This window comes from Daphnia magna, linkage group LG4, assembly GCF_020631705.1.
Source record: "Daphnia magna isolate NIES linkage group LG4, ASM2063170v1.1, whole genome shotgun sequence".
Classification (NCBI taxonomy): domain Eukaryota; kingdom Metazoa; phylum Arthropoda; class Branchiopoda; order Diplostraca; family Daphniidae; genus Daphnia; species Daphnia magna.
Window position 1 is genome coordinate 4,720,231 of NC_059185.1, and position 18,257 is coordinate 4,738,487.

At 39.0% G+C, this 18,257-nt stretch overlaps 2 protein-coding genes and 2 long non-coding RNA genes across 4 annotated transcripts; all 4 read right to left on the reverse strand.

Annotated features, from left to right (window-relative positions):
• Nucleotides 1-844: 844 nt before the first annotated feature.
• LOC116921006 (ubiquitin-conjugating enzyme E2 Q2) lies at nucleotides 845-3,907 on the reverse strand. The gene is made up of 7 exons (XM_032927197.2): nucleotides 3,524-3,907; nucleotides 3,302-3,406; nucleotides 3,055-3,223; nucleotides 2,787-2,993; nucleotides 2,542-2,712; nucleotides 2,332-2,483; nucleotides 845-2,159 (listed from the first exon to the last, which is right to left on the reverse strand). The coding sequence occupies exons 1-7, from the start codon at nucleotides 3,683-3,685 to the stop codon at nucleotides 1,857-1,859; spliced, it is 1,269 nt and encodes a 422-aa protein (XP_032783088.1). The 5' UTR covers nucleotides 3,686-3,907; the 3' UTR covers nucleotides 845-1,856.
• Nucleotides 3,908-7,627: 3,720 nt separating this feature from the next.
• Nucleotides 7,628-8,865, reverse strand: LOC116921011 (uncharacterized protein C3orf38 homolog). Its single transcript, XM_032927204.2, has 3 exons — nucleotides 8,691-8,865; nucleotides 8,168-8,604; nucleotides 7,628-8,065 (listed from the first exon to the last, which is right to left on the reverse strand). Exons 1-3 carry the CDS (start codon nucleotides 8,806-8,808, stop codon nucleotides 7,751-7,753), a joined length of 870 nt encoding a protein of 289 aa, XP_032783095.1. The 5' UTR covers nucleotides 8,809-8,865; the 3' UTR covers nucleotides 7,628-7,750.
• Nucleotides 8,866-11,745: 2,880 nt separating this feature from the next.
• LOC123471494 lies at nucleotides 11,746-13,946 on the reverse strand. The gene is made up of 2 exons (XR_006646011.1): nucleotides 13,702-13,946; nucleotides 11,746-13,576 (listed from the first exon to the last, which is right to left on the reverse strand). It is a non-coding gene; the product is annotated as an uncharacterized LOC123471494 (long non-coding RNA).
• A 912-nt stretch (nucleotides 13,947-14,858) lies between these two features.
• On the reverse strand, nucleotides 14,859-16,698 carry LOC123471493. The gene is made up of 3 exons (XR_006646010.1): nucleotides 15,725-16,698; nucleotides 15,595-15,669; nucleotides 14,859-15,359 (listed from the first exon to the last, which is right to left on the reverse strand). It is a non-coding gene; the product is annotated as an uncharacterized LOC123471493 (long non-coding RNA).
• Between the last annotated feature and the right edge of the window lie 1,559 nt (nucleotides 16,699-18,257).

Consider the following 18,257-nt stretch of genomic DNA (forward strand, 5'->3'; position numbering starts at 1 on the left):
TGGTTACATTCCCTGAAATTGCTTTTACAAGACAATTCAATTTGTTGTCTATTTTTGAGGAAAAATCTTCATCTAATTCACGATTGCATTCTCATTTTTTTTTACATAAGTCCCCGTGTTGCTAATTCCGGACAGTATACTGCTGCAGATGATGTAAAATTAAACTGCTATTCATACTAGTCGCATTATGTCGATAACAGCGTAGTGGTAAGGTGTTGCGCTAGCATCATTAAGTTTAATTGTTCAATACTCATGCGGAAATAAAACATTTTTTCTTCAAATGTCATTGTTTTTCTAATTTTTGGAAAATTTTTTTAAGTCGCTTAATAGGTCTTAAACTTACATTATCCTTATAGACAATTTTTTTTCAAAAAAATTGCCCGAAGGACATTACCGAAGGAATCTTGTTTGAAAAAATCATTTGAAAAAATTGAATAATTGAAAAGAGTCCGCAAGTTTACAGTCGTCGCTATGGATCGGCCCTCGCCAATCGAGGGATGCCTTTCGGGATGTGGGGCGTCTGAATTTTCATCTCGAATTAGGTCGAGTTTTAACCGGGTTATGTATCCCAATTAAAAACAAACAATCGCTTACCTGAGCGTAATCGATCTTCTTGCTGACCAATCAGGAGTTGATTCATCTGTAATTTTTTTTTAGTCACGCCATTTTTTTAAATGGTGCCAGAGCTTTCGGGGTGATCCCCGCCCAGCAGGAGAAATAGTCCTCCTCGATCGTCTCAGATTGGCTTTTTTCGGGGTGGGCCAGTGACCCCGGTTACAACCAATCGGGGTCGATCGCTAATGGCAACTCGAAATTTCAAATATCCCAGTGATCTCTGCATGTATCCGTTTCCAAGTGCTGCGTTTATTCCGAATACTTTTCATCGATGAAAAAGCAAACACACACGTGAAGACTAAAGAAAATATCGATCAGAAACGGCACGCTCAGTTATTACGAGAAATCAAATTTGAGAAGTAAGAAAAATGCCTGATATAAATCAGTTGAAAAAGAAGAGTGGAAAAACAGAAATCGGCAAACTAAACGAAACTGAATAACGCCGTCAAACCTTCGCCGAATAGTTGGGAAATGGATTACTGATGTCAATAAAAGAAAAAAAGGGAGAAAAAAAGAAAACAAAAAAAAAGAAGAAAAAAAAAAAAAAAATAGGAAATATGCCGTTGTTCCCTTCACTGATCGTCGTACACCTGTCAGCCAATGCTCGCAGTTAAGGCTTTTTAAACCAATTTTTGCCCACCCCAATCCGTACCTCTCCCAATGGCTGAGGAATTGGCCAAAGAAATCCCAGTTTTCGTCACACATCGCGTAGTGTGGATTCAACAAAGAAACAAGCGAATCCTCAACTACCCAGATCAACGCCATGGTCGGAAATGGTAGAGCACGCAAAACGAGGGTGGGCAAATGGAAATGATTCACATTAGAAAAAAGACTTGCCCCCAAAATAAGAAAACGGGAGGGGAGGAGGAAAACAAAAAGCTCGTTACCTTTAGACTCCAACCCGTAATCGATTTTATCGGTTCCAGTATTCCAAACTCCCTTTTTTTCTTCTTTTTTTTTATACAAAATACGCCGAATGAATGATTCGAAATTCCTAGGCTAAATATGGAAGGAATGGCGTCTTTACACACACATACATACTCGCACGCATTCACACACACACACACAGTTGGGTGAAAAGGGGAAATGCATCATGGTGATCCATTCATCAAAATTTTCGACGCTGTACAAAACGTCATCTCCTTTTCAGACCCCCAAATGAAAATTTTGTCGCAACTTAAAGAATAGAAAAGGGGAGTCACCAAGGAGATGAAGAGAATGGACCAAGGAAATCTCTTAAATTATCCATCTTCTTTGGGTGGTGTGAACCATCCATTCTTCTCGTGGATTTGGACCAACGATTTAAAAGACTGCTGAGCGCGAGCCAGACTATACTGGCCTTTTGTGGCGCTGAACTGGATGCGAGCCTTGCCTTTGACCAGTGTAGCGGCAATTTGTAAAATCAAGGCTTCCATTGTGTAGGCAGAGCTCCAGCCCTGACGTGTCAGCAACTCCATGCAAATAGCGCCGCCCACCAAAACGTATCCTCCTTGGATTACAGGATGTACCACACGAACAAATGGAGGTTCGAAGGGAAATGATTCCTAAAAAGAAACAAGAACATTTTATTTAAGCTATTTAGTCTGGTACTTCATGTTAAGTTTCTTTCATTGAAAGTTCACAGAAATTCCAGGCTCCATGGTATTCTTAACTCGATTCCAACCTAATTGCAAAAGGAACTTTGCAAACTGCGCATTACGTAGGATATCGACTTGCCTTGAAAACTAAATTAAGTAGGATATGATCTCTTCCATCTTTGTCTTTCAGCAACTGTAAGTCACTGTGTAGGGGTGAGTCTGGATCCACCGAAAGCAATCGTACGTTCCATTCATACAGACTGTCATTAACTAGTTCGACACTGTATACTCCTGTTAGAGAAAACCTTTGTTATCAACAAATAATACTTCGTGCTTATTCCAAATTTGCCTTTTTTGGAGCTGTCAGAACGATATATGTCTCTCAGTTCTTTCATTAGGCGGTCAGTAGCCTGTACGGAACCTGAAACGGCACCCCTTAGATAGTCTTGCCTCTGAGTTTGACGCAATCGTTCTAATGTGGCGAAATGTTGCGAATCCATATCCTCGTCTTTCTTTTTACCTAGAAACGCCATGCAAAATGAATCGTAACAACCACAGGGGCTCAAAAAAAAAAAAAAAAAAAAAGGTTTTTACCAGCAGCATTACTGGTCCCTTCATCTTCTTCCAACTCCATGTGCAAATCTTCATCTTCGTCATTCTCTTCCATTTCTTCTTCTTCATCTTCTTCATCTTCAGCATTCTGCTGCACACTATCTACTTCCTCCTCTCTAGCAGGAGATGAGGAACATGCTGAGCCAGATCCTGAGGATCCTCTACCTGAACTTGATGCATATCCCCCACCTGTGGCAAATGTTATGCTACCGTTAACCAAAAGACAAAACTTATTTCCATTTTATTTTACCATCATTGCTTGATGAAGATGATAATGCTCGCAATGTAGAAGGAGATGTGGTATTGTTGTGAAAGAATGGAACTGCATGTGTCAAGGTCAGTAATTCAAGATCAGGAGGCTCTGGAAGGTCATGAAGCCTACACAATTCTTGAACCAAAATCCTGACTTGTTCTAAAATCTATATAGAAGTTCAAATATAAATCAACCCAATCAATCATGTTAAAGAATTTTAAAAATTAAAGAAGGATATCCTTACGTGATTTTCACTACCCGACGTGTTGCTCAGAATTTGAACAGCATTGGTTATCAGAGGATCTTCCACATCAGCAAACCAAACTGGAGGAGTTGAAGGGTATGTTTCCTAGAAAGTTAGTAGGAAAAATAACAATCATTTTTTTCCAAAACCATCAACAACTTGAGTGTAAAGAAACTATGGTGATGATTTTTAATACTAGATTAGAATTTGCAAAATGCTTACTGTGATGTTGGCATGGATATCAGATTTCTTCCCGTATTTTCCTATGAATCTACATGTTAATTCATCAACGCTGGCCGAAACGACTTGAAATCGCTCATGGGTCTTGGTAAAGACTGATTCGAGGGTTCGAATCTCCAGTTTGAGGTTGTTGAGGCAAGCCATTTCGGATAATGTCAATAAAACAAGTTTGACGAATTTATTGCAACAGTCAACTCTAACTTTACTAGGAATCCATAAGTGTTGCGTTTCAAAGTTTGACGCGGGCACTCGCTTAGGTTGAAACAGTAAAAAGAATTTATGCTGAAAAAGATTTCCGTTTCCAAACAAAAGCCCTAATAATGTCCTACAAGATGAAGGAAAAATGGCTGGCTGTCCCTCGCTCCTGGGTGGCGCTAGTTGTAACTATACCCACACCATCTGGCATCCATTTATGTTAACTTTCTTTGCTTTAAAATGACCCATTTTTCTCAACATTTTTCGCGTACTACATAAAGGAAATCCGAAATCGAAGAAAACATTAAAAAGTATATATTTGTCGTGAAGATGTATGATGTACATTTAAAAAATCAATTATTTTATAGATGAAACATATAATGTAGCTAGCAAATACAAATTTCTACTCTATGCACTTTAGCTAAAATGGATACTTTTAAAGGTAGAACCTTTACAAAATTACTTTTAAATAGACATATGCAGTAAATTCAACAAAAATCAATAGACCTACACTAGATCTCCTGTTAAAGCGCTAAAATCAACTCGCGTCTTGCGTTTTGGGATAATAATGAATATTTTTAATCCTTGAAAAGTTACGTTTTCAGAGACACCCATTTTTTAACGGTAGACCTATTGATGGGAGTAGATTTCAAAATGATAAACACCAAAAAAAAAAAAAAAAAAAAACAGGAATTGTGCATAAATCTTGAATGGGTCATTACAATAAATCTACTGCTTAAAATTATACAAAAGAAAAATGTGATTAATAAGAGCATTGCTTGAATATTGTCACACCTTAGTAGCAGAAGAAGACAGCAAATTTTACAAGGTAAAAAGCCGAAAAAAGCTCATTGTACGGAACTTCTCCGGAAATATAGTGTAACCTTAGTTACAAGTGAAGATTATTTGATTAAATCTACGTATCAAGGTAAAGTCACGGTGTTTGATGAATTTTTTCCCCCCTGTGAATATGAAGCTTTTACCTACTGATTTTTCTACCGTCTATTTTAAATAAAACAAAAAAAAACAAAAAAAACATTTACATGAATTAGTTGAATATAATCTTTCCGTCATCGTTGGTCACCTTCTCTTGCCTGCAGATACAACATCTCATGGTGGGCTAACGAGTTTGGTGGAAGTCTGAATCGCATTTCAGAGTGCAAAACAAGTTCGACACATCTTTTAAACTGTCACACGACTCTTTTTGTTAGAAAGGGTAATCGGGCATCGGCCAACAAACCTTAGCTACAAACCCAGTATTTATGTTGTGGATAGCAACATGGGACGGAATATTGAGCTAGTTTGGTAGTAACCAGTTAGGAATTCAAAAGTTGCAAGGTGTTGTGCAGAGATCTGCTTCTGACGAAATTCTTTACTTGTGGACTTCGTTTTTGTTGTGTATGGAGCTGAGAATGTTTGTTTAAGTAAAAATTATTACGGAGTACGGAGAATCAATTAGAATAACAAAGATTAAGAAAATCAACGTCCCTTAAATTTGAATGTTCATATAATGATATGCCATATGAATCTGGTTCTACGCAAGGCTGCTGCACAAACACGGTCAAGTCCAAATTTCATACTTTCTTCATCCCGAGAGATTGAACGTGGCAAAAATTTTATCAGATTTGTTTGTTTTTTTGCACTTCTACTTTTTCGAAAACAGTAGCGATAAAGGAAGTGTTATAAGCAATTGAAAACTTTTCATTTGCATCAGACACAAAAGAAAACACAGCTGGAGATGTTTGGACAAGTTTAAGAATGTATAACAAATTTGATATTAGATCAAAATCCAAATATTTAAGGGTTTCCTTGGTTGTTGATGTTTACTCGGTTTGGTTGTTGATTTAGAGGCATTTCACAAAGAACAATGCAATGCACAATCGCGCAGAATCAGAGCAATTTCTTTGTTAACTGAAACCGAGTAATGAACTACAAAATCTTTTATGTTGCGTGTATCAATTATGCATTTTCTCATATGTCTGGCAATAGCTGGTATGACGTCTTCTTGGGCCAGTAAGCTGCAATCCAACAGTTTTTTTATTAGTCATTAACAGCAAAACTTCCGAACACGTTTTTCTGGAAACGATGTGCAACAAGTGGGTGCTGGGTGGGTAGGGCTTGTTTAGGAATCGGCCCCACGTAGCTATTTTGGAGGATTTCTCGGGTCAATTTGGTTTTTCCATAGATCTTTCGTTTTTTAACCCATAGGTAAACAGATCTAAACTGGGTCCGGACAAAAAAAGAACCCAGTTCCTAGACAGTTTCATTAGCCTTCCCGGTTCCAAGAACTGGTCACACCACTTTCTTCCCCATTTACCCTGTCCTCTACCCCGTTTTCTACCTACAAACTTGATTATTGTTCAAATTTCTTGTAACACATTGTTCACTTTGGAAGACAAGAAAAAAAAAAGAATGTATGAAATTTTCGCCCCGAATCCAATCTGGGTTCAATCGGGTTACGTAATTGGGGCTGCTACCCCGATTGTAATCAATCGATTTATGCAAAAACATAATCGATGCATTTTTTACCCGATTGCCCCGATTTTCACCCCAAAACCGTAACAGCGGCCATCTTTTAAAATGGCGTCAGGGCAATTGAGGTAACCCCGTATATTAGCCCCGGCCCGCCCTGGTTGACGAAGTGGCACCCCGATTCAGTCCCGAATGTCTTTTTTGGGGGCGGGGCGGTTAACCCGATTAGAGCTAATCGGGGCAGAACGCTATCTACTAGTGATAAAAGTAGGCGAAGGATATTAAAATTTCATATTCAAATGTATGCAATTTTATGAAAATGTAAAATTGCTTAATGCATACCTATAAAAAGTTAACTGCAACTTTTTCAATACGGTGGCAGATCGTACCAGTTCGCGCCGGAAGACCAAACCGAACCGGTCTGTTACAAAAGGATCGGAATAGATTGCATCAGCACGGCCATTTTTACCGTGAGTCAGATCGGCTTACCCAATCGGCGCCAATCGGGGCCGAGCCCTGGCTAGCATTTCATGCCCACGTGAAACCCGGGTAGGTAAAGGGCACAAAATCTGGGACGCAACAAGTGGCAAATCAGACAAATCTTGATTCGTCTAAATAACAAAAATGCACTAGAAACGCTATATACTTTTTCTCAGCAGCCTCCTGGCGGTAATCAGCTTGTAATACACTTTGTACAGGGCCTAATGGAAAATCTGAATTCGTCTGACTTGCCACTGGACGCACCCCTGAAGAACTGTTACCAACCGGATCCAATTCTTAAGACAAGAAGACCTATGCGTATTGCCCAATGCCTACCCATTGGACACGAGGCCGAGTCCTACCCACGGTTTATCAGAAGATTAAAGTTTGTTACAACTTCAAAAGGTCGAACAGACAATGAATTAAATAAATACCTCGTTTCGGCTTTCAATGGTTCAACCGATATCAAGTCAGATACTGAACCTCGTCAACCGTTTCGATATGGTACCCGATTCTGAATTGGAATATATGTTTTAATGACATATAATGCGTAGAGTACATGAGCATGAATCCCAAAGGTTCATTGCTACGGTCCCATGTTGAAAGCTTTTGGAGCTTAAATTTCTGGATCAATTATTATTCCATTATATAGATAGCTGTTTCTAGTTATACCTATAGATGTTGGAGTGCGCTAACACAGCATCCTATCTCGCGATTGATTTTTCCTGTAGGCGGAAGTACAATAAAATACTTTATTTTAAATTATTTCAGAGTTGTTTTCACTCTACGTGTCGTAAAGCTCTATCAACAACTTTCCTCTAGAATTTACTTCCGCAATTGCAGTTGGCGATTCGCTTGGCAGCTTCAGCATCGGTTGGCACTTTGGGTCTGTGGTTGCAATTTTTTCCATTTAAAAAGCAGAATTAAGAGAGACATTCATTTTTAGGAGAACAAATTATTATTAATCCTGTGGGGAAAAAAGGCTTTCGATTTAGTTGTACAGAAGTAAGACGGGCGAAACTTTCACTTAATGGAATATACAGGGCAGTCAAGATACTTTTATCATCTCATGGAATCATCACAAATGGCTTGTAGTTCAGGCAAATCACTGACGCACGGCAAACGATTAACAGCAGCTTGGGTGATCCTCAGTTCTGACCACTTTATTCGCCAATGGAAGTCGACGTGAGGATCTTGCAACAGCCCAAAAACTTGTTCAAAAATCCCACTGCAATTTTCATATTGGTGTGCTGTTCCACAGACACCAATTATGACCATTCCATGTGGATCTTTTCTTTCTTTAACCCCATTTGGACTAAGGTTTGGGTTAAGAAGAAACCCATGTTGACACAACAATATTTGTAGTAGATGTGAGGCCTATAATTGAAAACCAAATTTAAAAATAATAATTCAAAAACAGAATAAGTTAATTACTATAGTTATCTGTAATGGAATAAAATGTGGGCATGGCACTATTACCTCATCTGAGCCTACAGCTTCCTGGTTGTTTGTGACACCAGGGGAATTGAATGTGATTTTAAGTCTCACATCCTTCCAGAACTGTTCAGAAAGTTTTGATACTGTGGGGGATTGCTTGTGAACTGCTAAAAGTATTTCGTAAAACCATTGAGTGAATTTCAGACCCATTTCCGGTGTTGTTGGTGGTGTTGTTGTTGGTGGAGAATCTTGAACCTCTTCCAAAGAAGTTGTTGATGTTACAGCAACTGTACTTTTTTCAGATTCTTCTGTGGCCCATAGCTCTAAAATTCTAGAGACAATGGTAGATTTCTCAGCTTGTCCATTGATGGATACTCGTCTTGAATTTAGGTATTCAAACAGGATGGCCCTTGTCATTTTTTTGCGATTCAGAAGCCAATTGGCTGATTCGGAATGCAAAACAATTGCGTCTATGGCATCTGTAGATCGGTCAATAACAAAAACACTGAACGTTATTGATTTTGGCGCTGCCGAATTAAGATTTGGTTGGGTTACAAAAAGCTACCATTGACTGAAGTGAAAGCTAGGGCTCTTTTTGTAGCAGTATCGGCCAAGGAATACACGACATCATCTTCCAATCTTGAAAGCAAATCCCGAATTCCAGTGATTTCACCTGGCAGCATTTTTCTCCACGCCACTCCGCCTAAAAAACCCGGAAATAGAGATAAAAATAAACAACATGGGACCCATTCCAACAGGTAAAGCCTCTTCTGGCCACACACTTAAAACGCATTCGGTTCAATTAAAGTGCGACGTGTCGTAAAAATTCGCCTCGCTGAAAACGAATTGCCTGTTTGTACCTCAGTCGCCCAACTATCTATACAGTCTCTCCTCTTTTTATTTTGATTACAGTCGAAAAATATATATATACCTATATAGCCTATAGTAAAATTTCGTGCCGTTTTCTTCTTTTACGATGCGAGCCAATAACACCAAAGAATTTATTCGTACCATCCGCGAACCTAATGCGACGGCACGCTTTCTTTTTCTTCTCATCGCTTTGCTAAATGTTTTCCGTACAAATTATAAACTTTTTTTTGTTTTTTTTTTCGTATCCAAACATCGTGTACTATCTGTTTATTTATTTGTTTATAACCGGTTAGACCAACCTACCTCACAAAAAGGGTGTTGGTTTATGTGTGCATGTCTTTTACCCTAAGGTGCATGCATTTTTAAAGGTAAACAATAGGCTACAAGTCAGGTCTCAAAGGCAGAATAATCAAAAAAGAGACATCCGTGGCCTAGAAATAAGTTTGACTACAAGTCACGGCCACAACACTGCAATTTGCAAGGGATCTTTTTTTTTTTTTTTAGTTCTTTACGCATTTATTATATATATTTTTTTTATTGGTGGAAGTCTTTCTTCAATACTTTATTTAGCTGAACAAAATGACCTTAATTTCACGAATTGGGGAAAGGGGGGGGGCTGTTGTCGCAAATTAAACAGAATGGAAAGGTCTACTAATAGTAGTGAAATTTCGTTCAAGTGTAATTGGACGGAACTGGTGAAATACATAATAAAATGTATATAAATATTTTTTTAAAAGAGGGAAAAAAAGGAAAAAAAGAAAACGAAAAAAGAAAAACCAAATAAACTAGCCTAGAATAAATGAATAAATAAAAGCGCGTCAAGTTCTGGGTCGGTCATTCACCCTGGCCGTTCTACAAGTGTTGGGGTATATACACACGCGCACAGGGCATATAAAATACACACGAACCAGCAGATCCGATCCGATCTGAATGGGGATTCTCTATTATCATTTTTTCTTTTCTCTCTTTATCTTTTTCCTGCTGCATGCGCATCCGCTTCTCTGCTGTTGGCGTTGACTTATTCCATTGTGGTCATTAGTTTTGCACGCGTTCATCCGACAGGGTGAATGAAACAGAATGTAACAACACGAGCAAATAGACCGACTTGACGTATACTATACCTGTGGCAAATCATAAACGAACAAACTGTATATGCAAATATCGACATCGACAAGAGAAAATTCGAGATAAAGACCGTCGAACTCAAATTCAAGTTACACTCTTTAAACGTCTAACGAAATGTATTGCACCTCCTTTAAGGTATCCAGCTAATCATTTCAAAAAGAGGGGACCACCTTATTGTTCTTTTCTACAGTTAACGGGCGCGAGTTGAATGAACTCAGGCAACGCGGCTGTTGTTTTTTTTTTTTTTTCTGTTTTTTGTCTATACATTTCCGCGCCCTGGTCAATCTGACGATCCATTTTCTTCCTTTATTTTTATTTATATATTTTTTTTCTTTCTTTCTTCTCCTCTACTCTTTTAATATTTTGTGTTTCCTTTTTCCTTCATCACGACAACCACCACCGCGGTCTTGACGAAATTGCTTTTCGCCGTCGAACTGACCAGCCTCCATCTGCCGCCGCAAACCCTCCAACAAATGACAAATAATGCTCATTTAGTTTGCCCAAACATTGTATGGGTGACGCCAAAGAGAACAAGAAGGCGGAAAACAAAACAGGATGGGATACCATTTGCTTGTTATGGGCGTGTTGGGTTCGATTGTGGGGGGGACATACGTTCATCCCGCCGATTCTCCTAACCCCAAGCTTCACCTTATAGACCAGACGAAGAGGTAACCAACACACACATACACACACACACACACAGAAAATGACTTGCTAGACTCCAACGGGAGACGAGAGGGGCCACACGGATGAAACGTATATATAGAGGGGTAACGGTGAGAGGCTTTGGAACGAGAGGTCAATCGCCCAAGTTTTTTGTTTTTTTGTTTTTTTGTCTCAACACAGCAGGTGTGATTACCGAGGGGACGGAGGTCAGTTGGAGAAAAAAAAAAAAAAAATAGATAAAGAAGAAGACGAAACCAATTGGAATTGTAGATGCCAATTATGAAGTAGAGTGGGAGCAACCTGAGCATGGACCGATTTCATAAATAATTAATTCAATAAAAATAAAAATAGAACTTAAATGCGAGTCAATCAAATTGTATGACGTTATACACTGTGTTGTGTGTAGACGTGTACGATATAAATCTAATAAATGTAAAGATATGGATTTCGTTTTGGGGGAGAGGCAGTTGAGGGAAGCGGGGACTGAGAGGGGGGGAGTTGAGGAAAATAAAAGAAGAACGAGACCGTGGAAGAATAAAAAAAAAAAAGGGACTCGTTGTGTCGGTCATTCACCTCTGGGGTTCTGAAATACTTCAACATATAGGTAGGTGTATGTGTAACCGATGTATTGCTGCTGCTGCTGCTTGGTGTGTATGTGTGTGTGTGTGTGTGTGTATGCACGGGGAAAACTGTGAGGACTCCCGGATAACAATGTCAGGTATTTTCTCCACGTCTTTTTTTTTTTTTTTTTTTTTCATTTCATTCTTTCTCTTTTCTTCCTTCCTTATTCCATTTTTTCTTTCTCCTTTTGTTGGCATTTTGGCTATTTTTTTTTTTTAATATTTCTTCTTCCTTTTTTTTTTGCATCGATAATTATTCTATAGCTTAAAAAAAAGACATGTTTCATTTGTATTCCATTGTTCTTGTTTTCCATTTGTCTTTCTTTTCAAAGCCATTAATTCGTTTTACTTTACTTTTAATTTGTTTCTTTCTTTTTTTACAGTATACCAACAGCCCCCCCCAACATTAAATCCAACCTGAGAAATGGTTGAACTGCTGGAAAGCGAGAAAGTGAAAACTAGACGGAACACACAGACAGGAGCAAACGGCTATAAAAAAAAAGAAAAGAGAAAGACATGAGAACAATCACATGCACGAGGTTAGAATAAGAATAGTAGGTAGTTTTTAAATTAAAAAATAAAAAATAAAAATAAAAAACTATATAGAGAGCAGCCCCATTTCACTCTATATAAATATATGTACGTGTACATGTATAGGTGAACCCAAACTCAAGAAATATGGAAAGATTAAAAATAAAAAAGAGGGGGTGAAGATGGAGGGGGGAGGATTGGGGGAGAGTCATTCTGACTGCATTTGATGACATTTTTTTTTTTTTCTTCTTCTTCTTCTTCTTCATTTCCACGTATGTAGACATATGCTGCTCGCTTTTAGTCTTGAGGCACCGTTACTAGCGTGGAGTTGCAATGGAGATAAGGACAAGGTGAAATCCGAGAAAGAATTAAAAGAAAAATAAAAGAGAGGGACGAAGAAGAGGCGACCAAGTGATTGTCTCCATTTCACTTTCATTTCCTCGACATGAACATTGGACATTTTCTCTTTGCTTTCTCGCTATATAGATGTACACGCATAAAAGGTTTCAACCTTTCCCTCGGCTTCAACCGAATTTTTTTTTAAATAGAAAGAAGGAATTTTAAACAGTGCTATCTTTGTATAAAGCACCACCGATCTTTGTCGATCCCATGGGCACACCGAACACACACACACACACACAAAGAAAGAGAGAAAAGACACTTTCATTTTGGGGACGAAGAGAATATGTACAGTAGATTTATGTATATAGGAAGGATCTACGTGTGCAATTGGTGTATACACATCAAAAAGCGGGTGATAGGGAAATAAGAGCAGCGGGCGTTCGACACATTGTGGCATTTGGCGGCGAGATGCACAGACACTATGGGCGGTGAAAGACATGACACACAAGAAGAAGACAATCAGAGTTCAACAAAAGGCTTTCCTTTCTTTCTTTCATTTTCAATCTTCAAAGGACGAACGAACCTCCACATCTTCGATGCACATATCTTAGTGTTAAACAAAGTTCGTATTCCATTTTCATATATAGAGTTGTTCTTGTATATGTATATATATAGCCATACAAAGGTGTGTGTGTGTAGGCCTTCACACACACGGCAAAGGTCAAATCCATTTCCGGGGTCTTGACAATCAGGAAAAGGCTGGAACGAAGTATAGTATTGCACTTTTTTTTTTATTTTTTCACGAAAAATAAGGAACGTGATTCATTTGACACCTGACCGAGTCGCGTTGTTTGCATGTATAATTCCTTTATTTCTTCCAAGTCAAAAGAATCGCAAAGGCCGGCCATTACATAGCCAAGTCAATAAAGCACTGAGTGAATGCCAAGCTTATTAACCAAATGCCAATAAGAAAAACCAGAAAAAAAAGGACAAAAGTTTAAAGAATCTACACACGCACGAGAAACGAAGAAGAAATGGGAATACGTAAGAAAAAAATAAAAAGGAAGGTACGTCCTAGTTCGCTGGAGGCGTTCGCACGTGGGGGTCACAGTCGGTCATTGCCACAATTTTTTTACCTTTTCCTTTTTTTTTTAATTTATTTTTTCTTTCTTTCTTTCTTCTTCCTGGCTGCCTCTTTCTTCACTAGACATATGCGATCGTACTTTTTTTTTTTCCCTTTTTTTCTTTCTTATTGTATATCGTTCTCTCCGCCCTTCTCGCTCTTCTTCTTCGACAACTATAAAAGGAGAAGAAAAAAAAAAGAAAGAAAAAAAAGAAGCATGATAAGAACAAGGGGATCAAAAGAGAAGAAATAACACTGTCGTATAAGACTGGGCAAAGTCAGAACCGGTGGGAGTTCACCTTGTAACCGCTGGCCGTCGTTTATTATCATTTTCTCCTGGGCGTCTTTTCTTTTGATTCTCATTTTCTCCCTTGATTCCACTACTATGGTCCGTCCTCGTTCAGGTCAATCTCAACTAAAGATACTCATCCTTCTTAACCAACTCACGGCAATGGACTATCGATCACGTGTCCATTCGGAAGTAATTTGTTTCATTTGACCGATCGTTACGCACTGCTTTGTGCCTCTCGTTGTTCTTCCAAACTGACGGCACATCGTCCGTATCATCCAGGAAAATAAAAAAAAAGACCCGTCTATTGAAGAATTCTTTGCGAAATGAGATGAGAAAGAAAGAAAGAAAAATGCTCAACTTTCTTATCTTTAACTTATGTAGTTTATGACGTCTACGTCTTGGATAAGAAAAAGAAAAGAGAAGAGAACCCCTCGCTGAGAAGAACGCAATGGAGAACAAGCAACACGGACGATTTGTATCCGCCTCGGATGGCGACCCCAGTCCCCCCCCTCAATGCGGAGGTCTTCGACCCTTTCGAAGAGAAAGTGTCACTCGCTCTTTCCTCATTCATACAGACGTGCAGATGGGTATAATAAAAAGAAACGAAATTCATAATCATAATCAATTGAAAAGAACCCCACAAGGCGGAGTGGAGCAAGTGGCCTACGTCATTTGACGTCACACATTCGGTCGTCCATTTCCCAATTTTGGTTTTCCAGATTACAAAAAAAAAAAAAAAACCAAAATGAGGCTAAACCGATACAAAAAAACAAAAAATGCTCTTCATCTTGATTGCCTAAAATGGTCGCATTGCTCCTGTTAAACAGAGAAACACGGACTGGCCAGACTTTCTTTCGCATTGCGACACTTGCCAAATGGGTGCGCTTGGTCTGTCGAAAGAGGTAGACGGAGTAAACGTGACTCATTTGGAATGTGCAGACCAAAGGCAGATAGTTTACTGGAACACAGGAAAGGGTTAGCTAGACGTACGGCGCAATGGCGTGCCACGGTTGGGCATATACCAAACAGACCAGCAACTATAATTGAATGTGTGCATTATATACGCAAGTAGATACGAGGACAACCTACTGGCACACATTTGCCGCCGATATTGCGAAAACTTTCGCGACATAAAACCGACATGAGGTCCTTTTTTTTCGTTCGTTTTTATTTTTTTTTTTCGTTACTTAAAAATTTAAATGTCCTCTATATACCCGACGTTAAAATGACGCCGGGATGACTTTGCGAGCTCATTATCATTGGCGGATAATTCGAATGTATGTATAGTTACGTCATCTGACCTCGATGGCAATGTGTATATACAATCTAAATGAACGCCTGTGCTTTTTTCTTTTTCTTTTTTGCGCCAATGACAGTGGCTTTCTTATATAGCACTCCAGCACGCGGAAATGTTACCTTGTTTTTCTGTTTTTGTTTTCTTTTTCTTTTATAGTATAATACAGTACATAATATACATTTCATGTAGAGAGTACTGTATAAACACACGATAGAACAACAGCATACACGCGTACGTATATGTGACATTTTTATTTATTTATTTATTTTATTTCATTTATTTATTTATTTTTTCCGATATCGAATCGAATTGTGTGCGTATGTGGCTTTTTGAGAACTCCGGGTGGCCATGGGTTTTCTCGTCGTGCGCTTCCAAGAGAAAAGAGCATTGCGGTCGACACCGAAATATATAAGAACGAGAAAGAAAAAAATATACGTACGTATATAAGGAAAAAGAAACGGGGTAATAGTTATGGGGAAAGAAAGAAAGAAATGAAAAAGAAAAAAAAAAAAAAAACTAATAAGAAACAAGAAAGAAAGAAAGAAAAAAAAACAGCACAAAAGTAGACGGCAAAGCGAAAATTGCATCACGACTGTGACCTACAGAAAACAAGCGCAACGTCCCGGGATAGCCGCAAGCCTCACGCGGCGAATGAACGAATGTAACCGACTGAAGGAGCTAAAAAGGAAAAAAGGAAAAATAATAAAAAAGAAAAAGAAAAAGAAAAAAGTACCCTGATGCACGCAACAAGCTGCCGGCTGCTTCTGTTGCTCTGCTGCCTAGCTAGGCTGTTGTAGAAAAAAAGAAAAACGATTTTCAGTCGTACGGATAGAGAGGAACGAAGAGGAACGAAACTACAAAAAGAAGGAAAAGGATAGGACAAGAAAATGGGCGCCATTGACCTGAAGCGAGCGAACGAAGCGGCAGAAGTCTAAGGCTCTATCGCAGAGCATCCACTTCCGCGTTATACTTTGGCACGTTCGCTTCGCCCAGAGAACATTCATTCAACTCTTTCCACCGCCCTACCATTTTTTTCCTGTAACTTTTTCTTTTGGCTTTTTGTTTTTTCTGTGTTTATTTTTTTTTTTTGTTCTTTTTCTCTCGAGATGTTGGATGCGCGTTCTGTGCTTTGCCGCTTCAAACACGGCCAAATATATAATTGAACAATCACTTGATTTATTCTTAGTGTCTTTAATCAGTCCGATTCGGGATCGGTCTATTCCACATTCGTCCATTTTTTTGTTTAAAAAAAAAATTTGATTCGCAATCAGTGGAGCGCCACAAGTCAATGTATGTTAAATTAGCAAGTTAAAAAAAAGCCAAAGAAACAAAAACAACCCTTCGAACCCGTATGTATGACAATTGATCCGATAATTTCGAGGTGAATAACTGGCAATCGTGTCATCAGAGTCGACAATCAAGTACGGAAAAAGAAAAAAAAAATCGTCTGTCGAACGAACTGCTGGGTTTGATGTATAGAAAGAAAAGAAGAAAAAAAAAGGCAGTGACGGTGTCCAAAACTTCTTCTTCCTTTTTTTTTTTGCCGGGCATTGCCCCAGTGAACCCGTCTGCTGTGTACCCAGGGTTTTCGGTGCCGCCATCAGGGAGAAGAAGAAGGAAGGAAGGAGGACCCACGAGTGATGGAAAGAGAGAAAGAGAGAGAGAGAGAGATAAAAAAGAAGAAAGAAAAGAAGGAATGGCCTTTTTCTCCTTCTTCTTCTTCTTCTTGGTTAATTTGTGGATGGATGGAGGGCGGATTCGGTGCGGGCGCTGAAAGCATCCGTGTGTGCAGATCAAATGAAAGGAGAACGAAGCAAAAAAGGAAGGGGCTGAATGAATCAAATCAAAGAGAAGAAGAAAACAAACGAGAACAGAATGATCGAAACGACAATCAAAACAAGAACGGCCTTATTGCATTTTGCTTGTCAGCGTTCGACATCTGCAGTGCATCTGCTGTGAAGTCTGTGATGTCACCAATGACGCCCGTCTCTCCTATATTCACCTTCTTTTCAAATTCACCCGCTCTCCCGTCAGTCTGACAGCTCCATCCATCCGCGTGTCCCGCAAAAAAGTCGAATCAAATCAAATACTCAAACCCTATTGGTAGCAATAGCTCCCGGTTGTCAGTGAGGGGTCAATACACCGAGAGTCGATATTGAACTGTATAGAGCTATATATAAAAGCGATCACGAATTCAGCTTTCATTTGACGTGAAATTCGTGTGATATACCAACAATTTCACGCTTACTTAATTCTCTGCTCCTCTCTCTTCTCTTCTTCTATTTTTTCCAAATAAAAAAATAAAATAAAATAAAACCACCAGACTTTCATCTTGTAACAAGAACTTCGACCGGTATAAACGAACGAGAAATCGAGCAGACAGATGACTTCAAAAGCATAAAGAATTCATTGAAAATCGAAGCTTTCCTTATATCCTTGCGATGATTTAGCGAAGCCAAGGGGGTAAGAAATCAAATGGAAAGAGTTCAATGGGTTCCGTAATGGCTTGTGGCTGTTTATGCGATGCGCAGTGTTATTATATAGCAACAAGTCACTTGTTATTAGAGACAGAGAATCAAGTTCGCTGGCCGATCGCTGACACCGGTTCTGGCGGGCCGGCAGCAGTTGCAGCCTCACCGACAAGGAAGCGCAATCGAATAGACAGCCGATCAATGTCTTTGGCTTTCCATAATAACAACATCAACAAAATGAAAATGCTCTTGGCTTTTTTTTTTCTTTTTTATTTCTATTTCTTTTTTCGGTTGAAAACGTGGCGGACTGCGTGAGACGCGGCAACTCCGGTTGGACTATCCAATTTGCCTATTTCAATAGACATCGAACTGATCATCACGAACCAATCAACTAAAACGATATTCGATCAATCTATATAGTATATACGAAATATACGTGCGTGTATGTAAATTAAACAGTGTAAACTATAACATGCGAAAGAGGTTGGGTGAGGTCGAGACTGGACAAACCGGCAGCAAATTAACATGCGCCCCTCACATTTTCCAAACGATTCATGTCCAATATGAAATAGCAGCATTTTGATTGGCTGCAACTGATTGGCTGATGACTGGCGCAAACTCGTTGACCGTGACATTCCCCCTGCACATAGTCTGCGATACGACATACGAACCAGGTACGACAATATGATGCATTTAACCTATAATCTATACGCATATATGGTTCGATCCATTTTCTCCTGCTGACGCATCAGACAAGTCACTTGATTATATTTAGACCTATACGCATTTAAAGTA

What these genes read in the sequence shown, in the direction of transcription:
- LOC116921006 (XM_032927197.2), bottom strand. Translation starts at nt 3,685, where the DNA reads ATGGCTTGCCTCAACAACCTCAAACTGGAGATTCGAACCCTCGAATCA. An exon ending in AGGGACCAGTAATGCTGCTG is followed by an intron (nt 2,713 to 2,786) that starts GTAAAAACCTTT and finishes TGGCGTTTCTAG; the next exon opens with GTAAAAAGAAAGACGAGGAT. An exon ending in TTCTGACAGCTCCAAAAAAG is followed by an intron (nt 2,484 to 2,541) that starts GCAAATTTGGAA and finishes TTTCTCTAACAG; the next exon opens with GAGTATACAGTGTCGAACTA.
- LOC116921011 (XM_032927204.2), bottom strand. Translation starts at nt 8,808, where the DNA reads ATGCTGCCAGGTGAAATCACTGGAATTCGGGATTTGCTTTCAAGATTG. An exon ending in AGCTTTCACTTCAGTCAATG is followed by an intron (nt 8,605 to 8,690) that starts GTAGCTTTTTGT and finishes ACCGATCTACAG; the next exon opens with ATGCCATAGACGCAATTGTT. An exon ending in AAGCTGTAGGCTCAGATGAG is followed by an intron (nt 8,066 to 8,167) that starts GTAATAGTGCCA and finishes TTTCAATTATAG; the next exon opens with GCCTCACATCTACTACAAAT.